Source organism: Hippocampus guttulatus, chromosome 14, assembly GCF_054856545.1.
Source record: "Hippocampus guttulatus isolate MCC_2025c chromosome 14, RoL_Hgut_1.0, whole genome shotgun sequence".
NCBI lineage: Eukaryota > Metazoa > Chordata > Actinopteri > Syngnathiformes > Syngnathidae > Hippocampus > Hippocampus guttulatus.
This window is the reverse complement of record NC_141274.1, coordinates 10,152,882-10,170,280: the sequence shown is the minus strand read 5'-3', so window position 1 is coordinate 10,170,280 and position 17,399 is coordinate 10,152,882. Positions and strand designations below refer to the sequence as shown.

General features: G+C 46.3%; 2 protein-coding genes across 3 annotated transcripts; both read right to left on the bottom strand.

Moving 5' to 3' along the window:
* Positions 1-12: 12 nt before the first annotated feature.
* On the bottom strand, positions 13-3,463 carry LOC147194955 (D-serine dehydratase). The gene is made up of 10 exons (XM_086129654.1): positions 3,337-3,463; positions 2,915-3,070; positions 2,230-2,359; positions 1,676-1,826; positions 1,413-1,593; positions 1,134-1,252; positions 925-1,051; positions 492-554; positions 299-404; positions 13-223 (listed from the first exon to the last, which is right to left on the bottom strand). Exons 2-10 carry the CDS (start codon positions 3,058-3,060, stop codon positions 134-136), a joined length of 1,113 nt encoding a protein of 370 aa, XP_085985780.1. The 5' UTR covers positions 3,061-3,070; positions 3,337-3,463; the 3' UTR covers positions 13-133.
* Positions 3,464-4,120: 657 nt separating this feature from the next.
* col6a2 (collagen, type VI, alpha 2) lies at positions 4,121-17,399 on the bottom strand. Of its 2 annotated transcripts, XM_086129338.1 has the most exons (32): positions 17,218-17,399; positions 14,960-15,048; positions 14,710-14,810; positions 14,412-14,555; positions 13,239-13,601; positions 13,139-13,159; positions 12,978-13,043; positions 12,794-12,892; positions 12,666-12,692; positions 12,551-12,577; positions 12,416-12,460; positions 11,885-11,938; positions 11,750-11,812; positions 11,622-11,684; positions 11,488-11,541; positions 11,366-11,401; positions 11,214-11,276; positions 10,788-10,850; positions 10,636-10,698; positions 10,495-10,557; positions 10,366-10,416; positions 10,197-10,295; positions 10,057-10,119; positions 9,932-9,967; positions 9,816-9,861; positions 9,577-9,729; positions 9,411-9,505; positions 8,665-8,846; positions 8,391-8,569; positions 8,274-8,312; positions 6,202-6,545; positions 4,121-5,001 (listed from the first exon to the last, which is right to left on the bottom strand). In XM_086129338.1, exons 2-32 carry the CDS (start codon positions 15,033-15,035, stop codon positions 4,735-4,737), a joined length of 3,045 nt encoding a protein of 1,014 aa, XP_085985464.1. In that variant the 5' UTR covers positions 15,036-15,048; positions 17,218-17,399; the 3' UTR covers positions 4,121-4,734. The 2 variants fall into 2 exon arrangements, with proteins under 2 accessions (XP_085985464.1, XP_085985465.1); XM_086129339.1 differs by lacking the exons at positions 4,121-5,001; positions 6,202-6,545 and adding an exon at positions 6,584-7,722.

Genomic DNA, 17,399 nt, shown 5'->3' with positions numbered 1-17,399 from the left:
AAAAACAGCAGCTTAAATTCACACAAATTGCTACATTTATTGACTTGCATAGTGTTTGCACTGAGAAAAAAAAAATCAATGGATTGGACTCAATTTTGCTGCAAGCTGAATTCAGTCCATCATTTCCATCTTTTCACCATCCACGTGTTGGTATCCACTTGCCCACAAGAATGCCCTCCGAGTGTACATGATACACAGGATGCATCATTGCCGTCGCACATGACTGCAAAAAAAAAAACGGAGAGTCAAACAGGAGGAAAATTGACAAAGAGATTAAACAGGACACTAGGACACTAACGTGGTAAGGAATCAGCGTGAGCAGAGAGCCCAGCGGGTACATGCTGTAATCGAGTTTCCCCGAGATAGGTTCCACTCTTCCATGCTCCTGAGTCATGGACAATAGCCTGCGTGAAAACATTGATTGTCACCCACATTCAAGTTTGCAATTGGTAAATCAGAGATTCATTTGATATATATATCTCGGCAATTACTTGAGATTGGGGTGGCCTTCAATCACGGCGTATCCTGTTGGAAGTTTCCCAGCCCCATCCAAACTTGTGTGATAGGCAAAAGTAGGGATCGAAACAAAAAGCAGAAACGTGAATCTACACTTAAATACTTTCACAACTGTATTTTGATACAATACAAACTATGGCCAGCCGACCAAATTGCCCCTCCCCCCCGAAAAAAAAAATGGAAGCAAGAATGCAGACTGCAGCGCCACAGCTGGTTGCCACTAAGTAGTGCGTTCCCATTTTGTCTCGGACGACCTCAAAATCGTATTCATCCAAAATCTGAGTCATGGATATTTAAATGTTTTCATTCCATCTACATTTAAATCTAATTATTGTTTCCATTTGGAGAGCCTAGATTTGGGTCCAATCCAAGCCTGTGTATGAATTTAAGCCCGGATGTAGGATGTACCTTAACCCAGTCCATCCACAGTCAATCAGTAGCTGGTTCCTGTGAGGGCAGTGACCTATGACTCTTGTCAAAACCCGCACAGCCACCTCTTCAACTCCGCATGAGCCAATGAGAGACTGCTGCACATCTAGAAACAAGCACAGGCACAAGATTTCAGAGTGGGCAGTCACGCATATTGCGGGTGCAACATCTTTTGTACAAGCGCCCACCATAGAAGACAAAATTTCCTGGATGCACCTCACTAAGCTTTGCCATGTCCTGGATTGGGTGACTACAGGAGGGTGTGGAGCCAATGCTGGACTTGCAGGTGATGCCAACAGCCTTTAACCTGACAGAAAATAAAGACTAGTTTCAGACATAATATCAAATACATTTAATATAGTCAATTTGTAGACCTGGCACGATGTCCAAAAGTAATGACCAAAAAAAATGAGAACGTCAAGTTAGCCGAGCATAGCTTTAACTCCATAAATGTGTTCTCGATTCACTTTTCCATGAACTGCAGAGTGAAGCTGGTCGTCTCCTTTGCGACAGCCTGGATTTCCCGGACTCCTTTGCAGTTGTAGGTGTTCCCGCAGTGAGCGTACACTCCCGTGAGCTGCACACCAGCCGCCTCGGCAATGGCCTGCGCCAGTCTGAGCGCTTCGGGTTCCGAGTGCAGGATGCCGGCTTTGACGAAAGAATCAATGCGATCAGCAGCAGTTATAAATGCAGTACCGTCTGCCCCATCCTGGCATTTTCGCTTTCTTACCTCTACCGTTGCCGCAGTCCAGTTTCATCCAGACATGCCACAGTCGCCCGTCTCTCAACGGTCTCTTTTTGAGCTGCTCCAGAGCATCAGGATGGTCCAGTAAAACTTGAAAGAGTTCCAGTCTCTCTGACAAGATGGCACAACGCTCCACCTAGGAAAAAAAAAAGTGCAGAATTGGTATGTGCATAGCCAAAAATAAATAAATAAAATCTAATCACATACTACTTGCTTGTGTATGCTGCGACTTTACCAGATTTAGTTCTCACAAATGGACTGATTATTTTGATGTAACATACACTTACACATTTAAATTTGACCAACCCTGTTAAGGGTGCCTATGTACATAAACACAATTACATAATTTGTTCGCACATACAAGCATTGTCTCTGTTTATATATTGCAGATTTTCTTCGAGAGCTCATGTTTGGTTGTTTGTAATAGATCAGGGATGGGCAACTTTAATGATGGAGGGGGGGGGGGCATCCCTGCAATATAGATCATTCTGCTACGTGATCTGTAATATCAAGTGGCTGGTTGAGAGAAGAGGAAGAACCTTATCAAAAGGAAGAGAATAAGCATAGAGGATGTCATCAAATCCGTGGTCAGCATAAAAACAGGCCTCTGCCAGGGTGGAAACCACAATGCACCGTCGTGAACCGCCTGTCATGATGTCAGCACACTCACTAGAGGGGAGCAAACACACACACACACACACACAAGTCAGCATCCGAGCGTACGTGACTGAGCTGCTCAGTCATACTAATGCAAAACCAACATTGTTGGTATCTTTCTGTATTTTAATAAACAAAATATGCTGCCTTACAAACTGTTGTGCTCCATTGTCAGTTGTTCAATATGATTTTGATCATGTCTCTTCAAAAAAAGTCTTGGTTTTTTTTTTTTTGAGGAAGAGGTTGTGCACTTCGAAATTCCTGCTATGAAACATACAAACACAGATTTGTACAAACATGTTGATAACGTGATAGAGAAGAACACACAATGCATTTAAGCTCAATAAATATGTTTATGGAAACATAATGTTGAAGTCTTTGGTCATGGAAATGAGAAAATGCAAATTGCTGGGCTGTTGACACCTGGGTTAGGATATCAGTCCAAAACTAATCCGGCCGTTTAGATTTAAAAGGTAAAAAAGTCAAAGGGCTGAGCTGTCGCCGTTCGAGTGTCAAGGGGAAAGTGTCTATAATTGAGTTCATCTGTGTATGTGTGTGGGTTCGTACAGAGTTTTGTGGGTCTTCGTGTGAGGGCGAAGCTGCACTCCGAGCTTCTCACAGCGTTCAATCATCCTCTGAGCATTTTTCTTCACTTTGTCCACATCGACCACCAGAGCAGGCGTACACAGGGCTGAGAGGGGCTCCCCATCCATAGTGACAGCACTGAAGACCCCAAGACACAATGCAATTAAATTCTAATGCATGACTGATTTGAGATCACACACTGGCCCAAAATAAAACTACGGATTAGATACGTTAAATTACATTTGTGGACTGGCCCTTTATTATGCAGAATTGATGCGAACTAAGAGGAATGAAAACACTTGTCCACATGTTTTTTTAGGTTAACAAACGCGCACACAACCACCACAGACTCGGGCGCCCACACCCAAATCATATTAGTGTACTTCACGATCAGTTTGACCCACCTTGAAAAGTCTAATAGAACGTCTGTGCAACGACTGTCTCACTCCACACAAGCAGCGGACTTCAACCTTACCAGTCAAACAAGCAGTCGGGGGAAAAAAAGCTGCGGAATATTTTGACGGAAGGAGTCGAAGGCTACGTCTCAATTCAAAATGAAATAATGAGACATATCCTCGTATGAAGCCTAGCCTCAATCGACAGCGGCTTAGGAAGAGTGTTCATTAATGGCTCAGTCTCAGTACTTGTCTTGTGCTGGATATCGCTCTATGGTTAGTGTGTATACGTGTAGATATACAAGATCTACTATATAAGGTACAGTATACGATATAAGAGAGGGAGAGAAGGACAGAGAGAGAGAGAGAGAGAGAGAGAGAGAGAGAGAGAGAGAGAGAGAGAGAGAGAAAGAGAGAAAGAGAGAAAACAAAATAAAAAGTTCAATTTCAATGTTTGATTTACTTGTGCTTGTATTTATAATGGTATGTTGTGCCCCTTGTGCTGTTCATATGTCCATAAAGTACTATTGAAAGAAATAGGTCCATAAACAAAGTGACAAAACAAATCATCCATGTAGTGCTGTTTTGGGATTTTTCCAAACTGAAATAAACAAGACAAGATACAGATTCGGTCCCAAGGCCTTGCTGCCCACATCTGCGAAGGGATGGGCTCAAGGAAGGCAACAATTGTAATTACTGCACCGTGAATACGGGGAAAAAGTAACTTCCTTGACCTCAATACCATGGGTGCCAAAATGAGCGAGACGTGCGTTTTAAAACACAAAAGACACAGTGGGAGTTGCCACATGACTTTATTTGAATTTCATGTTTACAGATGTGGCTGTTTTTGGATTTGTATCAGCGTGTGGTTGATCCTGTGGCACTCATGTGGGATATGACAGATTTTTTTGTATTCCCCTGGCAAACTATTGTACAGTTTATTATAATCATGTAAAAAAAAAAGTCCTCAGAACTACAAATGGCTTTGTCCTTTTCTCTACTTTAGCACCTTTCACGTTAAAATACTGACTTTGTGATAACTGTGAGTGAGAAAAAGAAAAACCTCAAAACAAAGCCTACCATTAGCTTCATACAAAAATGCATATCATACAAATCTTTGATGAGTGTTTTTAGGTTAGACAGCTGACCATAGATTTAGAATGAATAGAACAAACTAGTGACAGATAATCGGCCGAACTTAAATGTTCTTTTTTTTTGTAGGGGGAGTGAAACAATCTCCACGCATACCAGTGGGATATCAAGCTGCATCAGTGCTTTTACATTCGGTAACGATCATGCTCATAGAGGTTGGATTGGTGCTTTTGTGTTCACGAGTACCTTGAAGGACTGCGCCTTCTTTCATTCTACGAATTCTAATTCTATGGCGTGGAGCGTCGCAGTTCCTGACTAGCACATCCAGCGGAGGAAACGCTCAAAGAAAGACGGTTTGTTCAACACGGCGTAGTCGTCGCCTCTGAAGATGGACGACATGTCACCTAGCGCCACTTTCCGCAGCACCTCCTCATCCGTGTCACTTCCCAAGGCGATGACCGTGGGAACGCCCTCGGCTCGCTTCATTGAGGACACGCCCTCCTCCAACTGTTCGCTGGATGTAATGCCATCGGTGATGAACACGAAGGCCAGCTCGGCGTTGCGGCGAGCCAAGCGGTTGCCCTGCAACCCAAACGAGCAATGGTCAAGATGAAGTTCAAATGGGGACTATTTTCTACTCCACAGGCATTGTACGCATCATCCCATGATAAAAATCGAGAGGCCTTCATTAAAGTCACAGGAATGACGTGTCCTGATAAAATGTAAGCTCGACCACGGGAAAAAACAAAACAAAACGGCTTGCATTCTGTTTTTACTTATTACATGTAAGAAGAACAGATGAGACAGACAGCATACAGCTGCTGCTGCTGTTGTTGTTTCTTCTAAATTATAGGCGAGTTGCTTTGATGTGAGGATGAGAGGAGTCGGAACAACAACGATGGGCAAGTGTGTTTTGACCATTCACGGTATCTTCAGTATGTGGTTTGGTTAATGAACTAAAGGTGAAGGGGGGGAAAATATGTCAAAATGGCTCTGCAATCCGTTTTTTTCCCCTGGTGTGGCAAAATGCGCCTGTGTCTGCACTGTTCAAGCAACAGATGGTTTTGCTCTGGTGGTAGAGTGGCCGCGTCTCAATGCGAACATTGTGAATTGGAGTCCTCGCCCCTGTCAAAGTATGAGCAGGATACTGACTCTCCAGTTACTCCCGATGGTGACTGATGCCATCGGCGTGTGCATAAGACTCTTGATTATTGACTCTTCCTCCATAATCATGGACATCACTGACCACTGACTTATACACGCTCCACCCAAACAGCAAATCAAAATTACAGCTAAAGCTGAGAGATGCTTCGACTGTGAAACGGAGAAAATGAATATGGCTGCTCTCCAATTGACAGTCAGAAGAGGCCACTCGAAATGCCACTCGTCATGTTTAATATGAACCGACGCGCTCTTGCTCTCCGGTGTTGTCACTTCTACTTTTGTACTGGCTTGTGGTTGTTTACGTTCATCTTAGACATATGCCCATCAAGTCCTACCCCACAACCTGATGATTGATGTCGGATAACCTAAAGTATGTTCAAGCCAAGATGAGTTGCAATCTATTTCATGCTTGGTTTGGCTTCACATGCGAATATCTTGTCTGGTGGGTTTAAGGGGGCAATTTGCCAGCATTCTGGACTCCAGCCACTGTCGTGACCTAACCGCCAATATTCTCAGAGGTTACGGCCGAGACGTGAGGTACACGAGGGCCATGAACGCGTCGGCTGCTGTATAGCAGACTGTTCCTTCAAAGCCAGCGCGTGCGTGCGTTCCGTTTACCTGCGCGCCCGCTCGATAAACCACATTGTTGACAGCGTGGATGATTGCGTTGCCCAGAGCCGAGGAAGAGTCCATGTAGGTGACTCTCGCCAGCGAATCCGAGATCACCGTCAAGTTGTGCGTGAGTGGAAACTCGAGGCGCTGTTCTGTGGGGCTGCCGTACTGCACCAACGCAAAACGGGCGTTCCTCTCATCTGACGGGCCGTTCGCCAGGGTGAGGCGACGAGCCGTGTTTTCGATGAACTCCTTGGCCCGGCGGTGGTTCTCCAGTCCCATCCTCTCGGAGCCGTCCAAGAGGAACACCACGTCGACCGGCCGCTGCACGCAGCTGGCCACGGCGGGCTCTGGAACGCACACGTACAAACACGTTAGGTCTTAAACGTCAGCTATCGTGTCCGGCGAGCACTTGATTTCAGGTGTTGTAAAGTCGTTACCAGGAAACCACCGTTTTTGCTCTCTACTCAAATTTATTTGGTTTCAGTATATAACATCATCAATACATCCGGTTCTATACAAAATTCACATTTGCAAGTTGCAGTCACTGAGCCACTATGTCAAAAAGAGCCGCGATGAAAGCCTGTCACCGACTGTCTTTGTTATTGGACTACAAGCCAAGCCACATGCAAAAAAACCATGCGCATATAAAAACCATAAGTGGTTCTAACTCTGTTAAAAAAAGATGAAGGCACCATCATGACACCCCAAATTAAATTAATCAAAACAACATCATACATCTTCTGATTCATACACGACATGATATGTGTAATATGATCTTTGTGGAGGATCGGGGCGGATCATTCGCAGAGGAAAACCCAAAATGAAAGGTTGCAACCATGGACGTGCGCAAAACGCCAAATAATATGAAGTCATTGGAGTATTTCCGCAAGCCAGTGATTCACTATGGAAACACGGCATCGTCACGAAGCCACCTTCCTCGGCACAAGCCTGAATGGCGCGATAGAACTTTCTTCCACCAAATGGAACGGAATCCACGATGCGTCATAATTGAAGTCCGAGGCGAGGTACTTCATGAAGAAAGAAAACTTTGTTTTGCTTTTGGGAAGCTTGACACAAAAGTCATCCCGCTAAAAGACCAGCATAACGTCGATGTGACTCTCTCACATTAGACCACGTGGGATATTGCACGTATCTGGATTAAAAGGTGCAGTGTTGTTAAGATCTCAAAGCCCAGCATGAAGCAGATTCATGAGGTAGCAGGGTTAGCATATTAGCATTAGCAGAGCCCTATCGCTTTCTCGGGGTCTCCCATTATGTCTCCATAGACATATTTGAAGGAGTCGATGAACAGCCGGGTCCACTCCTGCCTGTCTGCTCCCTTGGCCAGTTTTGCTCGTTGGGCGGTGTACGCCATGGTTGCCACGCCGACACCATATTGTTCCTTGCCCAGTTGATTCAGAAGGCCGGCCACACCCTCCAAAGAGGTGGGGACCAATGAGGGGGCGCCTTCCTCGGCCAGAGGCCTCCACGCGGGAGGGCCTCGCCACGGAGTGAAGCGCCCTCCTGCAACAAGGGGGCGGAACAACATTGTGGGCGGGGTCCCACGAACACCACGCAGAAAATAAGATGCTGAAGGCGCACCGAGTTTCATCTCGCGTGCTCAATTTCCAACATCATCGAGTGTCATCGAGTATCAGCAAACGTCAAATTTCATAACACTGTTTTCTCAAGGAATTTTAGTCCATCAAGTCGTTGAAATGTCAAGCGTGTGTGTGTTTTTTGTTCGGTTGCAGATAGTCAGGGTAAAATGGTTGTTTGGGACATGGGTTGAAAAAGGTTGGGAAACTTCTTTTTACTTGCCTTTAAGTTCAAATTTTGAAACCAATAGGATGGTAACCATCCTATTGTTGCATGTGTTTTTTTTTTAACATATTGTTGTTCTAAAGTTTGTTTGCTTCATACATACGAACTATGCCATGCTGTGAAATGTAATTGGTGGTACGGGCTCATGTGGAGTCAGCTCAATCAAAGACAAAGAAGCAAAAAGACAGATGCGTGGAATGCGAGCGTCAGACAAATGTCGCCCGTTTTACAAAAGCTTCAAAAAAGCTCACCTGACTTGCACGGGAGGTCGGGGCATACAACAACAGGATCTGAAACAAAAGACGTACGCGCAATTAGCGAGGATGGACTTTTGAAAGCTCTTGCGCCCCGTTGACGCGCACGCGTACCTGGGCAGAGGACGGTCTCGATCTTGTCAATGAACTCCTCAGCCACCAGGTCGGCAAAGCGCCTCATGCCCAGCACCCTTCCATCCCTCTGGCAGGCTATGCTCTTCAGAATTTCATTCTCCTCAATCTGGTCGAACATGTCCCCAATTCCGATGGCGCTCACGTCCACACTGGGATCGCTGCCCCCGCGCCCCCCCACAATAAACCGTTAGCTCCATTTCCGTGCGTTGACGTCAATGCCGATATCTCCAAACACATTTCTAGTGTGGGGCACCTGCAGAGGTAGGTGAGCAAGGAGTCATCATCTCTGGGGTCGAAACGTCCGTCGGTGATCACCACCACGGTGACGTTGGCTTTGGCTCTGCGGCTGTCCCTGATCAGATTGTCGTAGGCGTACTTCAGAGCAGACGGAGTCCACGTTCCTCCGGCGATCCACTCCATGCGCTTCACTGCATCCTGAATATGACGGCAACCGGCAAGCAGAGGCCGGTTGTCAGTTCAAGTCGAATTTCGGTTACGATCCGGTCAGGCGACATTTTGCGGATAGCGTTTAGGTGGCAATCCTGAAGTCAGTTATGCAACTTGTTTGTAGTCTGGGCAAATAAGTATGGATGAATTCACTAAATGTAAAATAAAAAACAGCCAAGTCATGGATGACACCATGTGACTCCACTCTTCAGTCAACTCCACCAATGTGTTTTGTTGTATTTTTTTCATGTGTGTTTGTGTGTGTGTGTTGTGCCACTATACAAGGTTACCGTTGATGCCCATGGAAATGGAACTTATTTTGTGATGTAACAGCAACATAGTCACTAAAATAAATATCTGCGTGACTCCCGATTGTTCAGGACAAAAAAACCCCCGAATAAAATCGACAATACAATTTTCCAAGGAAAGAGCAATAAAACACAGAATATTGCCTATCTCCATCCTACAATACAAATGCAATCTATAGACTGCCATCTTCTATATAGTGATGAAAATGTTAAAATGCAGCAACCGTCCAAATTTGGGCGAGACCTTGAAAGCGGAGAGTGAATCAATTTTGGGATCGTCGAGGCGGATGGCCTGGAAAGTTCCACTGTGACTGTACTGAACGACTCCCACTCTTGTGCCTGGAAACAAAATCAAGTTGCGAGAGACAAGTTGCGGGACGGATCGGAAGCTTGAGCTGACCCAGGATGACCTGTTTCTGACTCGGGGTCTTTGGCCAGCGATCCCAATCGGTTGATGGTGTTGATGACAAAGTTTTTCTCCAAAGTGAAGTTGGTCAGGCCAACTGACTCGGAGCTGTCAATCACAAACACAATGTCCAGAGCGCCACATCGTTTTTCACAATCTGCAAACGGAAAGACGATAAACGATAAGGATGAGACGTTGGCTCGGAGGATTCGAATGAGATGATGGATGGCGCCGGAGGCTCACCGCAGCAGCCGCATGTTTCCCTGATGTAATTCATGACATCACATTCCTGCAGAAAGAAGCGATCGTTACGTACCGTCTTCCGCATTTGAATTGATGTGATCAAACGAGAGACTTACAGTGAGGCCGGGGTCTCCCTCGGGACCAGAATCTCCCTTTAGAAAAAAAAAAAAAGAAATGATGATTTGAAGGTGTCATCAGATGGGGCCTCCAAATGACTTTGCTGCGGTTTTGGTTGACTTACATCACGCCCAGAGTCACCTCGAGGTCCTCTGGGTCCAGGCTCACCCTGAGGTCCCGGTTCACCCTTTTGAAAAAGAAATCGTGACCGCGCGTACGACGCCACGATACAAAGACTCCACGCCACCCAAAAGGGAAACTTACGGGCTCTCCCGAGGGCCCTTTATTTCCGGGATCACCCTTGGACCCGCAGTCTCCTCTGCTGCCACGAGGTCCACGATTTCCCTTCTCTCCTCTCTCGCCCTACGGAAAAGCAGTGAAATGTCGTGGCGCCGCTCACATGCAAATATCCACTTGTGACAGATTTTGGTACCGAGGATCCTCTTGGTCCAGGATAACTGAAGCCCGGTCTTCCGGGGTCTCCCTGAATCGACGTGAAAGAAACAATGAAAACACTTATTCACGCGTCATCATATGCGATTGAAGACGGAGCGACATCCACCTTTGGCCCAACTTGTCCCGGGTCACCTCTCGGTCCAGCATCGCCAAAGTCACCTCGCGTACCCTACGATGAAAACAAACTCCAGCGGATGTCGAAAAGGACAGCTTTGGCCGATATTCCCCAATAGATCATGTGACGTACATTGCGTCCAGGCTCTCCTGGTGTGCCCGGTGGTCCTCTGGGGCCTGGAAGGCCATTGTCCCCCTGTTGAGACGAAAGATGATCGATAACGGGCCAAACGCCATTGAACTGAATGGCTCCCGTGTGAAAACCATTTGAGAAGGTCTTCTTACCTTTGCGCCTTTGTTTCCTGATTCGCCCGCAAGACCCCTCAAGCCCTCTGATCCCATTTCACCCTGAATATAAAGGACGGTACGTTACGAGTCAAGTAATGTATAACAAAAAACACAATGAATTAGTAAACAATAACGAATCAATTCCTTTTTTTTCGTGTAATACAACAATCAATGACCGAGTGCGCTTGAAGGGGGAAACGGTCCTCCTTCACCCGATGAAAACAAGATCATTTTTTCTGTCAACGCAAGGATTGGATGGAGGTTGGAGCTTTCTCACCACATCTCGACTTGTGCCAGAATTCGTTTGAAATATTCAAGCGCTTATGCCCGAAGAAACAAAAGTGCACCGAGGGGGAAAATTGAACCTGAGTTGGATTCAAACAGATTCCAAGGGTGCTGTTGTGAACGCCCACTAAGTCATACCTTGTCCCCCCTGACTCCATCTGGTCCTTGAGCACCCTTTGGCCCATAGTCTCCTCGCCTCCCCTAGAACACACCAAAAAAGTGCAAAATCCTAACCAACTCAAAAACGGAGAGAAAACCCCCCCAATAACGATTGGATTGTTTGGCCTTACAGGCTCTCCTCTTGATCCAGGAAGTCCTGGAGTGCCCTAAAAAAAACCAACGCACAGATGAGTAAAGGTGAAACAATCAGAGATTTTTTTTTGGGGGGGGGGGTGATATTTGGGAATCTTACACCAGATCCTTTCAGTCCAGGCAGGCCGGGCGATCCGGGACTTCCCCTTTCTCCCTGCGAACAACGCGCCACAGTTGTTGAGCATCTTTCAAAGTGCTTTCGTCACTGACGTGAGTCTTGATCATCCTCATTACCTTTGGTCCGCCTTCACCAGAAATGCCAGAAGGACCAGATCTTCCGGGACGTCCGGGATCTCCCTACAGGCATCCCGACAAGTATTACGGATGATCCCTTTGATTTGATCGGAGTTCCGTGTGTTTACCTTGTCTCCGGGAGTTCCGGCAAAACCACGTTCACCGACATCTCCCGGGTGACCGTCGGAACCCTACGGGGACGAAACGTATTTTTTAACAGCTCAGAGCACCTGTTGAAGGCTTCACTGATAAGGTCATCGTACTCTGTCTCCTGGATCTCCTTTGCAGCCGGGAGCGCCTATCCGTCCAATTTTACCCTGTAAGAAAATCACAAGTGGATCAAACACAGTCATTAAGGGTTCTTTGGGTAGACTGTTGCTAACTGTTGGGGTTTTTTTTCCATTTGCGATGGACAATCCAAAGGTATATAATCGGCTTATCCTCGCGAGGGTGACGGGCGTGCTGGAGCCGATCCCAGCCGTCTTCGGGCAGTAGGCGGGGGGGGGGGGGCACCCTGAACCGGTTGCCAGCCAATCGCAGGGCACCCAGAGACGAACAACCATTCGCGCTCACACTCACACTAAGGGACAATTTGGAGTGCCCGGTCAACCTGTCGTGCAAGTTTTTGGAATGTGGGCGGAAATCGGAGTATCCGGAGAAAACCGGCGCAGGCACGGGGAGAACATCAAGTTCCACACAGGAAGGCCGGAGCCGGAATCGAACCCCGCATCTCTGCACTGTGAGGCTAACCACTCGACCGCCGTGCCGCCCCGCAGGTATCTTTTTATTCTCACCTTCTGTCCGTCTGTTCCGTTACGTCCTGCGATTCCAGCCACACCCTGACGACAAAAACAAGATTAACACACGATCAGAGCCCAGAATGGTTGAGGGATAATTCATCTTGATCATCCCAAAGAAGAAAGTCTTACCTTTTTCCCTTGAGCTCCCAGCTCTCCCTGTAGACAACAAACAAGCCATTAATGGTCACTCGGCATGATCCTTCTATGCTCAGCGACGTGTGACAGGGAAAGACGAAAGCCTCACCTTCTCGCCTTTCAGTCCGGGCTCTCCCTTTACAAAGGTAAAAAAAAAAAAAAAAAAAACAGAAAATCAGAGATACCGCAAAATCCACAATCTCACGTTGTCAATGCGGACGGACGATTGCGTCTTACTTTGATACCAGGCTGACCGATGGGTCCTTCGATACCTGGGTCGCCTGGACGCCCCCTCAGTCCTTTTGGACCTGGATCACCATTGTCTCCTTTAGCACCCTACGGTGAAAAAGGAGGCGGGGTTAATGAAGATGAAAGTGGAAAAGTTGGACAACAACAAGCAGCGTGTGTATGCAAATCTCACTTTCTGTCCTCGGTGGCCTTTTGGACCTGGTGGCCCGGCTGTCTCCAGGCAAGACACTTTGTAGCACTGTAGGCGATCAAGAGACGAATCAACAATCATCAAAAATCAAATTGGCAATGTGCATTCCGGAGAGTCGTTCTCATTCATCCTTTTGGCATTACCTCAACAAATGATTGATGTTTCTGTGAAAAGACAGAAGAAACAAGGTGTTATTAGTTGAGCCTATGCGCGCCTGCATTTGTCGCTTTGAGTTTTAGTCACCATGGTCTGAATGATGCGGTCGATGGTGTCCGTCTGGATGACGGCTCTTCCAGAGCTCAGATCAACAGCCAAGAAGTCCCTCCTGTAGACCGACGCCGGAGCGTTGGCGATCTCCCTCAGTCCGGTCTCGTCAACGTTCCTGGATGCCGCCACCACAAAAATACGGATGCCCTCGTCGCGCGCCCTTTCCGCCGCCACTTTGATACCCCCGCAGGGGTTTCCGGTCACGTGACCATCGGTGATGACCACGGCGAATCTCAGGGCGTTGGGGTATGAGGGTGAGCGCAGCATTTCCATGGTCATGTTGGTGAGGGCGCAGTCCGTGTAGGTGCCTTTTCCCAGGTAACGAATTCCCCTGACACCCTGGAAAACCGGCAAAGGTCTTAGCGCCGATGATCGTTTTGGATTTGTTTCGTATTTTCATGTCCGACACCAAACTTGTTTCTGGATGAAATGATTTCTCGGGTTTTGAATGAAAACTACTCGGTTCGGTGGCGTGGACGCATACCGATAATCGAGCCAAATTCGAGCCTGATTCCGCCGTTCCCATCAAAGTCAGCAAAAGCCCGACTGTCGCATGTTTGCTAAAATATGATTTTGCCCGTTTATCCTGTGGTTTTGGCTATGTTAATATGAAATCCTTTTTCCTGGTCATGGAGAACATTTTAGTGCCTGAGTTCAAAGGCAAAGAAATTGCGTACTCAAGTCCAATGGAAACTTGTGTCATGCCATTTAAGGCGATGGTGTTGTAGAACTTTGAACAACAGTCAGACAATAGAGCCTATCAAATTTAAATGCGGTGGATTAATGACATGCATGGAAAAGACAACGCGTCTTTCAACAAATAATCGGTGTCCTGAAAAGAACACGGCCATGTCAGCTGAAGTTGAACGACCCCCGTTTTAGCTAATCCTCACATCTGCTCAATATAACACTGGCATCCAGACAGGAGTTCAGAACCGGTTTTAAAGATGTTGGGGGTTTTTTTCTTTTTTAATACGGGCGGGAAGTGTGAGCTAACAGTGCTTTTTCCAAAGGAAGCCGTTTTAAACCCCTCTAGTGACCATTAAGATGTCTTCATCCGCCCCTGCGGCTGGATGGAAAACCCAAAGCAAATGACAGTAAGTACTTGAACTTTCATCATGATGACACAAATCACGGCGTGTGACTTACAGAGATGAAATCACTCTTGGATCCAATGCGGCTGAACACTTGCTGTCTCTGGGAGAAGTGCAGTCCACCGATATTCCAGTTGATTCGCACAGCACCTCGAAGTTCGGCCGCTTCCAAACGATCTGCAAATTGCTCACTGAAAAGCTACGATAGAAAGACGCGGCACAACAACAACAAAAAAAAATCAATTTGGAAACGCAGTGTTGAGGTGGAACCCACTGGACATCATTTGCATGTAAAAAGGTCAGTGGGAGACAACGATCCACTTTCTAAAGTTGAGTTGTCAGTAAAAATGAACCTTAATGCTCTCCACGAGTGATCCCGGGGGAGTCTCCTGCAGGGCGATGGTCTCAGACGTGTCAATGGTGAAGTACACATCGATAGGACAGTCTCTCTTTTCTGGAGCAAAAGTACAAGGGCACGACGAGGTTCAAGCTATGCTGCTAATGTGCTGGTTGAATGCAGGGAAGACATTTCACAATGGGACTTTTTCCAATCGCAAAGCATGCAAGTGTAGCTGCTGAAGGTTTCGATAAACATCCACTTACTGCTGCATTCAGGTATCTGGCCGTTACTCAGGGCACCAAAAATAAGGCACAGGGCAATGACCTTTAACCCCTCCATCTTCTTGTCCGTTCTGTTGTATAAGAGAAAAACACACACACACACACGCACACACACACACACACACACACACACACACACACACACACATACACCCATGAGCCGAGCAAATCAAGATTGTTAACCAAACGCAAAGAAGAAATGTTAAAATTAGACACTGATTAAAGTGAGTTTTGATGGTAGACAAAAACCTTTTTTATACTTTGGGCCAAGTGCACAACGCCTTGAGGTACCCCTTTTCTTCGTGAATGCCAATCAGTGGCAGAACAAGTCCATAAAAAGATGAGTTTGTCATGTTGACACATTGATTATAACATAAAATTATCCATTAATGTTGTCCTCCTTAGGGCCATGTGTGACATGACATGTGATACACCCCAGACTGGTCACCAGTCAATCATATCGGGTACATATAGATAAACAACCACTCACATTCACACCGATGGAAAATTTCAGTTTCAGTGAACCTCACATGCTTGTCTAGGGAATGTGAGAGACAGTTACTCGTAGAAAAAAAACACACACACACGCAAGCATGGGGAGGACATGCAATCTCCTCACGGGAAGAGCTGAACCCTGAAACTCTCAACTGTGAGGCATATTGGAAATACCACTTGTTCACCTTCAACGTCGATAGTATATACATTTATTTACTTTGTTATGATCCTATAAGGAGAACATGTCTGTTACTGTGTCGTCAAAGCAAGCAAGAGGGTGATGGAAAGAAATTTGGGCACTGCGACACTTTTCGGGAATAACTCAAAATTTTCAATGCTTTCGACCCCCCTGGAAAGTCCTTTGACCCACCAGATAACTGACATGTCACGGCAACCGAGCGGCGCACGTCTTGCAAAATCTTGATCGCTTGCCTCTCTATGGATGGAGTTATATGTCTGTTAGCGGTGGCACCCTCTAGTGGTTAAAACTTGAAATAACATCTCATGGAAAATCGTGTGAACGAGCTCAAACTGGAGGTGCCGCCAGCCTCGAGGTAACAACAAAAGATGGTGGTAAGGGAGTTAAGATGAGTGATTTCTCAAGAGAAACAACATACATTCAAGTTGAATGTATTTCTTTTATATGAGAGCAATTGAAAGTTAATTGTGGTTCCGATATTCTGCCAATGGAAAAAGAGCATTTCAATTCAAGCAATTCAAGAAAGACAAAGCAGAAATAGAGAAATACTGTCCATTTGCTCTAGTGGGCAACATAGAGTCCTGCGACACACCGAATCTGGCAGGCGGGCCTTTGGTTTGACACCTGTGCCTGACAGGCCTGACTGGATCAGCTCTACGAATCCACTGGTTGGGGGTAAAAATACTGTAAAGTACTGCTGTACTCTGTGGTTTCAATCTAGAGAACGTGAGGTCAATTTTGGCAAGATGCCTGCCCATCATGACAGCCATCCATCCATGTCTACGCCTACCACTTGGCCTCATTTGGGTCCTGGGTGAGTCGGAGACAATTCCATGAGAATTTTTGGTGAGAGTCAGGGTCACCACCCTGGACTGGTTACCCGTCAATGGCGGGGCACACTCAGTAGACAAACAGCCATTCACACCCAAATTCACAACATTGGACAAATTGGAGTCTTGAATTAACTTAGCGTGCATGCTATTGGTATGTGGGGTGAAGGAAGAGTACTCGGTGGAACATGCAAACTCCACATCGCGAGGCCGCAGTTGAGATTTCGTAAGCTGAGCCTCAGAATGGTGAGGGTAACCACGTTAAAGAATGAATTTAAAAAAATAATTCCTTCAATCGAACCCCCACATTCAACTAAATACAATTTCGTTAAGAATCACGTTTCACGCCTCGTTTTGGGCCTTTGCATTTCTGACGACCGACTAATTGTGTCTCCCTCTAGCGGACAAAAAAATAAAAAGATGCGGAGAAGTCGCTCCTGCAGATGTTCGTTCCCACTCTATGCACAAACCGGAAAAGTGACGCTTTTTTAACTCAACCTGTAAAACCTCGCAAACGTATATGAAGTGATAATTGAGACGAAACAAAGAGTTTTAGATTCTGTGAAATTCAATTAAGTTGCATAAACCAATTTTTGTTCTGCCACAATTCCGTTCAATTTTATACATCTAAAAACAAGAGTGACACAGATGGAGAAAAGGGCAAATGAGTAGAAATAGGAACGCACGTTGTTGTGCATTCAAAAAGTACCACTTACCCGAAATATTTCCAACTTCAAAACTTGTGCACCGCTGGTCCAGTGTGGATTATTCCCTCATTTCAGTTCAGGGGGAACACAGACAAAAAAAAGAGGGGAGAAACGGGAAATAAAGTCCTGGACACATAAAGTCCTGGACACGCGTTGACTTTCCGCAGAAGAGCCGTCCGTTCGCTCTCCTG

What these genes read in the sequence shown, in the direction of transcription:
- LOC147194955 (XM_086129654.1), bottom strand. Translation starts at nt 3,060, where the DNA reads ATGGATGGGGAGCCCCTCTCAGCCCTGTGTACGCCTGCTCTGGTGGTC. An exon ending in ACTCTGCAGTTCATGGAAAA is followed by an intron (nt 1,253 to 1,412) that starts GTGAATCGAGAA and finishes ATTTTCTGTCAG; the next exon opens with GTTAAAGGCTGTTGGCATCA. An exon ending in AGGAAATTTTGTCTTCTATG is followed by an intron (nt 1,052 to 1,133) that starts GTGGGCGCTTGT and finishes GCTTGTTTCTAG; the next exon opens with ATGTGCAGCAGTCTCTCATT.
- col6a2 (XM_086129338.1), bottom strand. Translation starts at nt 15,035, where the DNA reads ATGGAGGGGTTAAAGGTCATTGCCCTGTGCCTTATTTTTGGTGCCCTG. An exon ending in TGGGAGCTCAAGGGAAAAAG is followed by an intron (nt 12,461 to 12,550) that starts GTAAGACTTTCT and finishes TTTTGTCGTCAG; the next exon opens with GGTGTGGCTGGAATCGCAGG. An exon ending in TTTATCGAGCGGGCGCGCAG is followed by an intron (nt 5,002 to 6,201) that starts GTAAACGGAACG and finishes TTTGGGTTGCAG; the next exon opens with GGCAACCGCTTGGCTCGCCG.